This window comes from Hetaerina americana, unplaced genomic scaffold (genome assembly GCF_022747635.1).
Source record: "Hetaerina americana unplaced genomic scaffold, ioHetAmer1.1.p SCAF_9, whole genome shotgun sequence".
NCBI classification, from domain to species: Eukaryota; Metazoa; Arthropoda; class Insecta; order Odonata; family Calopterygidae; genus Hetaerina; species Hetaerina americana.
Genome location: NW_027287538.1, coordinates 33,980,205 through 33,992,747, shown reverse-complemented (window position 1 = coordinate 33,992,747; position 12,543 = coordinate 33,980,205). Strand labels below are relative to the sequence as shown.

Below are 12,543 nucleotides of genomic sequence, written 5' to 3'. Positions count from 1 at the left end.
TTTCGATGAATTTATTTTGTTCTTCAGTGCATCTTTGTCTTGCTTCCATGAATAAACAATGTGAAGTTTTTTGTTCAATAACATTATCATTTGCATACTTTTTAGTGAGAGTTTGATCTTTGAAGATAGTCAACAACCACAGAAAGATATGCAGAAAAGGATAACCTTTTGATAGGATGCCTCCTATGAATGTTGTTGTTTGCTATTTTACAGTGTTTGATGATGGGGACATCACCACCCTAAGGCGATCAGCTCTCTGCCTCAAGAGTGGTCGTCATTTTGCTGAAAGTGAAACATTGGACCAACTGCCACTCACACATCCAGAGCATTTCAGTAATCCTGTCATTGGAGGAAGTCGGAGGGGAAGGAGAAGCCGTCAGACACAGTAAGTTCCCTTGGTTGGTTCTATGGAGCCAGTTAGTTCTTGTATTCACATTTATGTCATTGAATGACTTTGGAAAGTGTTAGGACTGACTTGATGGTTTTTTGTATTGTTAAATTGACCCAGTGGATCTATTTTTTGCCTTTTAAGTCCAGAAGTCATCATCTTGGTCGCCATCTCAAATTTTAGTATTTTATTAAATAAATTTAAAACCCTTGGTTTGTAAAATGGCAGTAATCATAATTGGACAGTGTTCAAGAATGAAGCTTTAGTAGTATGGGTCTGGAATCAGAAAAATATTTATGTCACTTAAATATGCCATTAATCTATATGGGTGAATTGTTTTTGAAAATATCACTGTAAGCTATTATAAATGCTGAAATTGTTTGATGGTATGTTTTGTGTGAAGGTATAGAAACTAAATTGTGATTTTTGTCAACCAGTGATGATGGTAGTGAAGATGAAGAAGATTCTACAGCACGCAAGGGCAAGAAGAAGGAGGAAAAGGAAGTGGACATTGGTAAGGTGGTGTGCGTGGAGCTTGGAGAGCGGAAGAAGCAGAAGGATAACTGGTTCCCTGGGTTGGTGGTTGCCCCTACTGCACAGGACACCGTTAGGATCCGAGTGAAGGACGAGTATCTTGTGAGGTCCTTCAAGGATGGGAGATAGTAAGTAGACTTCAATGCTCAAACAGTCTTCCTGAATACCATTTCGAATCATTAGCAACCATATTAAGTCATGAAAGCATATGTCTTCAGAATCAGTGTTAACTTAGGTTATTTTCTTGTTTGAGTCAATGTCATGGTCAAATTTGATGTTAGTAACTTTCTTTATTTACTATTTTGTTACAATTGCAATTGAGCAGTAGTCTCTCTGGTGGAGCAGATATATTTATGACACAGTAAAACCCCTTATTTAAACTTTTCTAGGAATCCCAGAAAAAGTATAAAATATGGAAAATGTAAATAGTGGGAAAAGGAGAATTTTCACTTTTATATGCTTAATGACTGAATTATAAATCTATAGAATTTTCAACACTATGAATAACTTCAGCTGGAATTTCACCACTGCTCACATAAAATCCTTCCTTCCTAAAGCAGTTGTACATTATAGGATTCTAATCTCCCTTCCAAGTCCATGATATGCAGTGTAAAGCATGCAGTACTTACAATTTGATTACCTTTATATTCCTACCACAATCATGCAGATACATGAATTACTGTACAATCATTCTTCAGTAATTTACCTCCAATTAGTTAACTATATCTAAATCAAGTGGTTGGAGACCATTAGTGAAATTCGTGGGAAAAATTGTAACTCTAAATTTCTCAAGTGTGCATTTGGTGGATGGGCTGGATACTGATCCATAAACAGCAGATTTTGCTGTTCTGAGAGACCATTTTAGCATCCAGAGCATGAAGCTCATCTTCAGATATTTCTGAGGTGATTCTTCTTTTGGAATATGTCGTCTATCTATTGGGAAACATAGGTACATATTTGACTTAGGGCACATCTAGGACTTTGATTTACCAACCACTTGTGGCTGAGACAGCTCTCTTCCATCTGCATTTGCGATTAATAAGACAACAAGCCTTTGTTTGCTCAGCATATGTCGATGACATTGAATACCTCTGAAGCACAGTGTTTTTGCTGGCAGCACCTTAAAAAATGTCTCGTCTGCATTGAGAACACATTTTGGGTTATAGCTTTCAAGAAGTTTATTAAATTCTGACACTTTCCGCTGAGTTGTAGCCTCAACGTCAACACTTCTACTTTTTCCTCACACCAGCCTTGTATACAAGATTGTGCCTATTTGTAAACCTATCCAACCAACCATTGGACGCTGAGAAATCTTTGATTCCCAATCTTGTAGGAATGTGCAATACTTTTTATCTTATGATAATGCATTTCACAGGGATAGTTGACGATCTATCGCTTAAAAACCACTCTTTCAGTAATTCTTCATGCTTCGAATTGTTGACATTTGTTTAGACAAATGCTCACACTGGTTTGCATGTTTCAGGATCAAATGGCAATTTTCACTACTGTATTCAGTTCAGATACCTGCAATGGTAGATGTTTCACCATATCAAGACTAATTCTATCTTGAGAATCAACTTGTTCCTAAATTTTTATTTTACCCTCAATTGTAAATGCTCTTTTTTGCCTTTTATTTCCATTTCTGTGCAGGATAATTGCAATACTTAATGTGGTTTTATCTGTTGTATTGAGGTACGAGTCCACATGTCGTGCATCTTCAGTCACCAGTTCTTGCATTTTTCCCTAGTCATCATGTTTGGGTCGAAGTCATTTTCATTCCCCATGTTTTTAACATGTGTGCGATATGAATACATAGACATCCCTCTAATTTTATTACAATGCATAAATTACAAAACTCCTAGTTGTGCAATTTATTCATTTTGTAGCACAAATCGAAAGGATAAGATTATGAGTTCAAGTTGTACACATTTCCGTAAATAGTGCCCACCCTATACAAATTGTTAAAACCGTCACATTACCGCTCTCTCCTGGCTCTCTTAGGTGTAAATATGATAAGCAAAGTCAAAAGTTTTTCATGGGATCGTGATGGTGCGGGGGCTAACGTACTGGCTTCCCACCCTGAGGGCGCGGGTTCAACTCCCGGCGGTGTTGAATATTTTTCAGAGGTATCTCGATCCCTACTTGAGGTGCTTTGTGGAGGGCACTTTGAGTGAGTACGCCGTCCGTCGGGTGGGACGTTAAGCTGAGGACCCCTTGGCGCCTTTCGTTAAGAGTAGGTTAATGCCGACGCCGGGTTTCTCTCCACCCTTCATCCTTTCCTGTCCATCCCCTATGGCGCAAATGACCTTAGCTGTCGGTCGCCTCCCCTCAAAACTACTACTAGTTTTTCATAAAGCCTGATGTACATTGGTAACTGTTTTAGAAATGTGAAATTTTTTTAAATCCAGCAAATAGTGATGCCATTAATGGGAACACCCAAATTTGAACTCGTGCAAATACGGTGTAACTCATACATAGTGGCAATAGCAAAATTGTATGGGTCATGATAAAAATGTGGTTATTTGCTTGAAAATATAAATTCTGACAATGCATATACTGTTTTAATGTATTTTGAACTTAAGAAAAATAATTCTTCAAAAATGTGAAACATTATTTCATCCAAATCAAAACCCACATTTTTTGTTTTAATGTTAGATCACATTTTGATTCTAATTTTAGATTTTGACTGTGTTCTATTGCTTTTTAGTTTTACAGTTCCTAAGAAAGAGGCCACTGAATTCACACGTGAGATTGGTGCGAAAGTGGACAACAACACATTGAAGGCTGGTGAGTACTGGTTTTTATTCCTCTGGATTTCCTACAGTGATACATTTTATTTGAGAGATACATTTTAATTCCGATGAACTGATGTAAGCTAGTTGTAGTAAGATGTAGCTAGTTATGTAACAAGCTGGAAGTTTGGCAGAATATCTTTAAATTTACCTTGGTGCCCTGTTGCTTCGTTTAGCATTGTAATTAATAATCAATTGTGACCCAATATTTTTTCCAAGCAGAATCCCAAAATTTAGAATTCCGATTGTATTATTAGAAATCATTGAAATTAGAAATCAGTGAAAAGTTGTGTGTGAGGAGACGGAGTTAGTTTTTGGTCAATCAGCTTAGAACGTTTTGTGTGATAAGCAGTTTTTTATGTGGAAAACCACTCTCCAGTAATTTTCCTTCTGGTTAAAGGAATTAATCATCTTCATTTGACATTTTTGTGAAATTTTCGCCATTTCATTGAACAAATATAAGCATTTTCTATGTAATATTCCTCTTGATGGTTCAGCTGTGGAGAAAGCCCTCCAATTTCTAGACAGAGATGAGCTGCCACCTCACTGGGATCGGGAGTTGCTGTTTAGAATGGATGGAAGCAGTGGCGACAGCAATTCAGAAGCAGGATCAGATTCAGATGTAAGTGTAAAGTCATTCCTGTGAATTATTTTGAATTATTGACCAAATCTTTCATCTGAAATAATTTTGATGGTTCTTAGCTGCATCTGGAATGTAAAATAAATGTTTATTTTTATATTCATAAATTGTTTACAAATAGTGATATTTATTTCAGAAATAAATTCTCTCCCTCATTATCTCTGTTGAATAAAAGTATTTTATTTCATTTTGCAAAAGTGAAAAATGATAGTTCCAAACTGAGAATTATACATTCATTTTTTATTTATTTATCGACTTCATTGGGCGATATTGAGACTAATAGTCCCATCTACCACCTAACCCTTAGACATGTCATTGAAGACAATTACATGCACCCAAGCCCTAAGTGGAGGAAAATTCACCTAGGTGGGAATCGAACCCGCAACCATTAGGTTGGCAGGCAAGGATGTTACCCCGCCGCCACCGTGGCCGGCTTACATAAACTATTGCTAACCATCATAGTTCTATGTACTGCAGTAGATATATGTAAACTCTGCTTTTATTCTGCCATACATTGTTTAATGCTAGCAGTAATAGTATCCAAATATATGTGAGAATAGGTGGTTTACTTGGATTGAAAAATATATTCTTCAAATAATTTGAAACTACACTAGTTTTAGAAATACACCTAATCAATTCAGGTTATTTTTGGTTTTAGTGTTGATTTAGATGCATGGATGGCCGAAGTTCTCTGTGAATAATAATTATGTGATGGAAAGAGGAAATTGTATGAAAAGTATTATTGCTTTGAAGCCTTGTAACTCAATGTTTAATTATTCCATTTAATTTAAATATACTTAAGTCTTCATCATAATGGATGTCCAAACTCAGACTAGAAATAATTTATGTCACAAAAATATTAATGCATTTGATTTTTTTATATTGATAGTATGAAGTATGGCGTTGTTAAAATGATTATGTAGTGATGGTATTAATGTTAAATCAAGTTTACCTTTAATATTTATTTACTTTCATGTTTCTGCTTTTAATCATGTAAATGTTTACGATTAAAGCATGAGTTATTTATAATTTTTTCATAACCTTTATTTCAGAGTTCTGATGATGAGCCGAGAGAAGAGAAGGATCACTTTGTTGCACAATTGTACAAATTCATGGATGACAGGGGCACACCCATTAACAAAGGGCCTACTATTGGAATGAAGGATGTTGATCTTTATAAATTGTTCAAGGTAAAGAAATTTCCCATGAAGTTAACATTCAGATTTTCTGCACCATGATATGTAAATTTCAAATATTCAATTGCTCTTAATGGCGTTCTCACTCCCTGTTTGTTTGAATTCTTAATAATTTTTTGGGAAAGGGGGCATATCGTTTGAACATTCACTAGTATCAAAATTACTCTCTTCATTATTCTCTCTCTCTATCATTACTTTCAAGAATGAATTTTTCTACTCAATTTCTGTCAAAATCAACCCCTTTTTACTGGGTGTTGGTAATGAAAGGAGGGTAAGTAATACATGACTTAAAATACCTACAATTCAATAAATATTGTTCGAGTGCTGTTGTTATACAGTAGTAAGGCAAAAATTAGATTATTAACGCAATGAAAGTATATGCCGTCAAAAGTGAAGGATAGTATGGTATCTTTGGCGATACAAATTTCCTATGAATAGTGAATTTAGATTGCTGAATCAGGGTGGTGTTCAAATACTTCATTGATGGTATGGAAATACTACTCGCCATATAATTTTATACACAAGAGTAAAAAGAGTTGTAAAGTTAATATGCTCTGGAAACACTATAAGGACAAAAAAATATTGTAGAAACCAAACAATGGTTATTTGAATCAATTTTGATGATGTTCCATTTTCTGGAAAAGTCACTATCCAATTATTTTATCTAGAAGAATTCCCCATATGTCATTTTGAAAAGCATTCTTCTATTCTTTCATATTCTTTGCAGTCCCTACCCTGCTTCTCTCTCCATTGAGAGGTAATGCTTTCATGTTACATTTGTTGAGGCGGTACCTTTTGGTGAATTTAAGGATATATGGGTTTAAACATTTTGTTCTGTGAATACTTTTTGAGCTAACTTATTTTCTATTAATTTTTTACAAAATTAGCTGCAGCAATTGTTTGTTTGATTTTTTTTAAATGATGGAAGTATTAAAATCAACCATTTAAATTTCCAAGAATGGTTTTCTTGTATTTTCAGCCTTTCCTTATTGTATGATAATGGTAAATTTTTAATTTGACTGAAATGACACTGTCCTCACCACTGTTGGCATTCTATTTGTGGTGTATGGTTACAGTGAAGCAGTGTATTATTATTTTATCAGGTTGTTAGTTTAATATTCCTGGCAATCCATGTTTCTCTATAAGAGTGGTCAGTCAACTGTTGGTGATCAAATGTCTTTCTACATTAAAGATTAGATTAGCTCGAGGGTTTAAAGATTGGCTTGAACTGTTAGTGTTGCATGTTTATATAGAAAGAAGCCATGGTGCAACTGATAGAAAAATGAATGAATAAGTACTAGGCATATTAAAGAAGAAAGAGAAATATTTGGAAAAAATTGAAATACAGCAAGAGAAGTATACTCGAGGCATTTTGATTAATGATGAAATGTTGAAGGTTAGCCAAGCAGTTAGTGAAACTAAAAGAATAGTCCTGTTGAATGGAATGGAGGCAGAAGAAATGTGAAATTTAACGAGTTGTGATAGAGGTAGTGTTGCTGCTTGTTGACACTTAGACTTATAGATGTAGTTAGTGTTGTGTATCAATTCAAAACTTACCTTAACCAGCTAATGAGTGTTGATAATAAATTATTATTTGTATCAAGAAAGCTAATTTTTTCCCAAGCCTTTTAAGGTACTTTTAGCATCAACAGTATGACTGAATTTTTGTAATGTAAATAATTGGACTACATTGTCTGCAGGCATTGTACTACAAATTATCCTCAATTATGAATTATCTCCACTGAAATCGTTATCCAGAAAAAAATGTAGCTTTGGCCTGCTCATGAATCTAGAAATGTATTTACATTTGAATTCACATGAAGATTATTCCTATTTTTGTGGTGGCCTTGTGCTACCATGTCATTCCCAACCCTTTTATAATAATTTCATAATTCATTGACTGTGAAAAATTCCTCTAATTTATATTGCAGGTTGTGCACAAGATTGGTGGTTATAATCGTGTCACCAATCACAACCAATGGAAGATGGTTTCCCAGAAACTTGGATTTGGTCAAAATAACACAAGCAATACAAACCTTGTCAAACAAGCATACAAAAAGTAAGTGTTATTAATGTTAGTTTATTAGTGCTTTTTTTTAGATTAATGCATTGTTAATGTCTAACAATGATGGTAACATGAAAATTATGTATGATTATTTCTTAATTTCAGATTTCTGCACAGCTTTGAAGATTTCTACAGGAAATTGGGTTGCACAATGGTGAATCATCCCCGAGGAAGCCGCTCTCGCCACCGCTCAAGCCGTAGTTTAATTCGTGATAGAGACAGAGCTACCCCCATTAACACTCCAAAACGCAAAGAAGCTGATGACAAAGAAAAGGTATGTTATAGTTTTATGTTACTTGTTGTTGTAAAGAAATGACTTTTTGAAGTTTGGCTTGTGTTTTCATACATTTTCGAATGTGAAATCTAGTCTTTGAACAAATATATCACTGTAATTGGTTGTAATTTTATCTCACCCAAAATAAATTGTGTGCGCTTAATCTGAGGAAGGTGCTGATTTCATTTTCTGGATGGGTCTATATTTAGTTCTGCCCATGCCTGTGTGAAGCTAAAATGAGCTTGATATTTTTATTCCATTGTCCATTACCTTCTAAGAAAAATATTCTGAAATAAAATTTTAGTAGCATGCCATCCAGGTTAGTTAAATGGGTCACTCAGCCACTTGCCCATCCAAAAGGTGTAGGTTAGAGTGCATCCTCGGGCATTTGTGCTGTATTAACTCTGGGGGTCTGGTCCACCAAAGTTGCCCTGAGAGCCAAAAGAGTAAGATATACTTCTCAGATTTGGCTCTGCGTGTTAAAAAAAACTAAGGTTTACTAGACACAGGTGCTTCGAAGCCCATAGCTGTTTTCAATTTTGAATAACAAACCCATACCCAATAGCTGCAAGGTCATATGAATTTGAGTTCTTTAGTAATCTATGAAAAGTGAAGAGTCAGGCGTGATATTGTGGAATCGAGACATAATGAAAACTTCGTTGCAATTTTCCACAGTTAAAACTTTATTGCCGACCATGGTTTCGATACACTGTATCATCTTCAGGTGAGGAAAAATACAAGGAGAAGGGATATATATACACAAGTTACAAGAAGGGGTGGCAGGGGAGGAGGGAGCGGGGGAAGGGGGGGGGGGGTTTGTCATAAAAGGAGAAAGGCAGGAAAAACCAATGGAACCCCCGAAGTGCGGGCAGCTCACTCTTACGGACCTAGTGATTCCTTCTGATTCTTGCCATCCCATTTCCCATAAGCTGGCAAGCTTCCACTGCATGCTTCACAGATTAATTAGCATTCCAATGCCTAAAACTTCCTTTGACCGAGAACTCACCACCATCAAGTTCATTGCAGAGAGGAATGGCTACAACGACGACCTCATTGATTCCCTATTAAGGGAAAAAACTGAGAAAAAGTGCCGTCGAGCTCCACACAACCCTCCTGCCATACTCCAACCCCTCGCGTAAATGGTGCAAAATCCCCTTCTCAAACTCTTTGTCCTATAGAATTGCCAACATTCTACCCAAGGATAAATTCCGTGTTTCATTTTACACCCCTTTTTCCATATCAAAAGCACTCTGCTTAAACAAAGATAAATTTGACATCGAAAAACAGTGTGGTGTTTATGAATTAAAGTGCCAATGTAATGCGACTTATGTGGGACAGACTGGACGAAATTTCGCCACACGCATCAAGGAGCATCGGAAATGTTATACGTTAGGCCACACCACATCCATCTTTGCCACCCACCTTTTGGAGAAGAACCATTCCCCGGATTTTGAATTTAAGCCGTTGCACAAATTCAAAAAGAGCAAGAAATTGGACGCTCTCGAGAGTTTAGAGATTATCCAACGGAGAAACCAGAAGATAGAGCTACTTAACGACATTCAGTTCCTCTCTTGCCCCTCCCCACTTTTGTCCATTAACTTCCCTCAGTGCCCTTCATGACGACACCTTCCCCCCCCCTCCTCCCCCCGTAGAGTGAGCTGCCCGCACTTCGGGGGTTCCATTGGTTTTTCCTGCCTTTCTCCTTTTATGACAAACCCCCCCCCCTTCCCCCGCTCCCTCCTCCCCTGCCACCCCTTCTTGTAACTTGTGTATATATATCCCTTCTCCTTGTATTTTTCCTCACCTGAAGATGATACAGTGTATCGAAACCATGGTCGGCAATAAAGTTTTAACTGTGGAAAATTGCAACGAAGTTTTCATTATTACTTTAGTAATCTATTAACATTTTTGAATTTTTCAATGCAGAGAAATGTTGAAGGCTGTAATTCCATGTATCTAGCATGCTCTGGACTCATTGTCTTGTCATCTCAGTCAGTAGAATCTTTTGCTGTGAGATCATACATACTATTGAATATTGTTGTTTAAAAAATAACCCTTGTGCAAATGGGGTTTTCATTTCACGTATGTTTTAACACTTCTTTTTTTATTCACATCAAGTCTGGTGCTGCTGCCTCATCCAAAAAGACAGAAATAAAGTCAGAGGAGGCGAAACCAGAGGAGAAGGAGGATACAGTGGTTGCCAAAGTTGAGGAGGAGAAGAAGGAATCCGGGAAAACATCCACATCCACAGAGAAGAAGGAGTTGGAGAAGAAAGCAACAGAAGAGAAGGGGAAGACTGGAGGCTCAGAGGAAAAGGGAAAGGGTGCTGGTACATCAAGTGAGGAGAAGGGCAAGGGTTCGGGTGCAAGTGAGGAAACCAAGGCCAAACCCATGGCAGAGAAGAAGGGAAAGCAGCGGGAGCAAGAAAAAGCAGCAGTGACAGTGGCGGTGGTGGAGGAGGTGGAGAAAGTTGTAAGCGTCCGAGGAAGTAGGGGAGGTGGTGGCGAGGAGGGAGGGAAGGGAAAGAAGGAGGCGAAAGGGAAATGGAAGGATGACACACCCGGGAAGGGGAGGGAGACTGGGGCAAAGGGGAGAGCCAAGGAGGATGCGGGCACAAAAAGCAGGATCTCAAAGGCAGAGGAGAAGACTCCAAAGGAGGATTCCAAGGCAAAGGCAAAGGAGGAGGCCGAGAAGAAGGTGGTGGCTGAGGAACCCAGTCCTCCAGTCAAGGTTGAACCCTCTGAGAGCACTGGAAGCAAGGCTGGGACGCCAAGCACACCGTCATCTTCTTTGAAGACAGAGAGTGTCAAGACAGAGCCAGTTGAGCCCTCAACTCCTGTTGCGGAGGTACGCAAGGGAGGGAGGGAGTTAGGGTTGCGCTCGCAGGTGAAGGAGGTGGCCAGCTTAGAAATTGCACCAAAGGACGTGAAGCAGGCAGAGAAGGATAAGTCCAGAGGGGTTGTCGATGATGCAGAGGACAATGAGGAGGAAGAATTGAAGGTGGATGATGACGAGGGAGAAGAGGAGGATGGGGATGATGAGGGTGAGGAGGAGAGTGTTGGGAAGAAGGAGGGGTGTGGGGATGCTGAGAGTAGGCGTGAGGAGAGGCGAAGGGAGAAGAGAGGCGATGATGAAGAAAAGGTTTGTATGGATTGACTCATTGTTTAAAAATTTAGAGAATGACCCGTGATGTCTTTGATATCATTGATTATATCCTCATTAATAATACAGAATTCATATAACTCCTAATTCATGGAATGGGGAAATTTCAATTTTTGTGGGCCAGTATGGAGCTTGTAGATTGCTAGTCAAAAGTTAATGTATTTTGAAACATATTTTTGACTCCATCCCTTTCAATCTGCTGCATGTGGCATTGAAAGCCATCTTTACTGAGAGAGCTTTTGAATGAACAATTTTCTTTGGGCGTTATCCCATCTGTAGCAGTTTTACCCTTATTATGCTCTTACCTTTGTTGGTGTTGACAAAATAGTACTGTTCAGTCTTTGTTACTATTACAAAGGAAATTTTTGGGTTTTGAGCCTGATTTAATATCATTAATGTTGCAGCTGACTCGGTCAAAGTCAAAGGAGAGCAATCCAGAGGGAAGGAGAGCAAGGGAGAGTCGCACACCTATCAGGGAGTCTGAGATGAAGAAAGGGCCTTCGAAACCTGGCTCTGTCCTGGGTGTGGTGGGCAGTTCAAGCACAAAGAGGCCCGTGTCAAGCAGCAGCAGCAGTGCAAGCAGTGGAAGTGGTGGTAGTACTGAGGAGGAGAGGAAGAGGGGACGGAAGAGGAAAGACCTTGAAGAAAAAGGATCTAAGGCAGAGGAGTGAGTTGCTTTCTCCTAATTGTTACATTTAGGTGCTTTTTATGTTAGGTGTTTTTTGGGCAAAGGATTGTGCTATCAATCTGCTAGATATCTATTTGGAATGAGTTGATTCCGAAAATCTTATTTTCGGTGCTGAAAGTCATTCCCTGAGTCTGATCTTGAAATCCACTGCCATTACCATTAATAAACATTACTACTAAGGAGTACATTAGCATAGGAGGTAGAATGAGCCAAGAAATCATGATAGCCTTACATTTTTCTTTAAGCTGGATGTAACATATTAAATGAATTTGTAAATTACCAAGGTCTCTGTTGCAAGAAACAAGAATTTTCATAATCTTTGCAAGTCCAGTCTGTTTGATGATTTGTCCACAATAGCTCCAAAAATACTGAAACTGCTTGCTACCATTGCCAATGGCCCTCATGTATTTGAAGGCTAGTGTTATCGATATTTAGTGCAAATTATTTTTCTGAATTCCTTTCATCAGCTGTCCACAGTCAATTTCAAATTCAATATTTGGTAAAGTTAAACACAGACTAATTGATTTATCTTAAAAGGAGAACATGTTTTATTTTCAATAAAGTTGAGTAGGAAGAATACAACATATCATTATTTAATTTACTTTTGGACCAAAAATATTTGAAGTTTTTAGTTGGTCAATTTTGTCTAACCTCAATACATTCCTCACCAGGTGTAATGCTTTGAGAATTAACTAACCCTTGTGTTTGTTATCTGCCAGGTATTTTGCAGAGAAGGATGTCAGTTTTGTTTTTGAAGCGAGCCTCATAAAATATCCTGAATCCTAGAATTTTACATATTTTGTG

At 37.8% G+C, this 12,543-nt stretch overlaps 1 protein-coding gene across 1 annotated transcript in view; it reads left to right on the top strand.

Moving 5' to 3' along the window:
- Positions 1-12,543, top strand: part of LOC139699048 (microtubule-associated protein futsch-like) — a 57,982-nt gene that overhangs the window by 17,755 nt on the left and 27,684 nt on the right. Inside the window, exons 6-15 of the mRNA XM_071598051.1 lie at positions 214-385; positions 826-1,050; positions 3,630-3,709; positions 4,212-4,336; positions 5,407-5,544; positions 7,482-7,609; positions 7,721-7,889; positions 10,008-10,377; positions 10,432-11,030; positions 11,456-11,718. Of these exons, the coding sequence (XP_071454152.1) occupies positions 214-385; positions 826-1,050; positions 3,630-3,709; positions 4,212-4,336; positions 5,407-5,544; positions 7,482-7,609; positions 7,721-7,889; positions 10,008-10,377; positions 10,432-11,030; positions 11,456-11,718 (2,269 nt within the window). The remainder of the gene's footprint in view (positions 1-213; positions 386-825; positions 1,051-3,629; positions 3,710-4,211; positions 4,337-5,406; positions 5,545-7,481; positions 7,610-7,720; positions 7,890-10,007; positions 10,378-10,431; positions 11,031-11,455; positions 11,719-12,543) is intronic.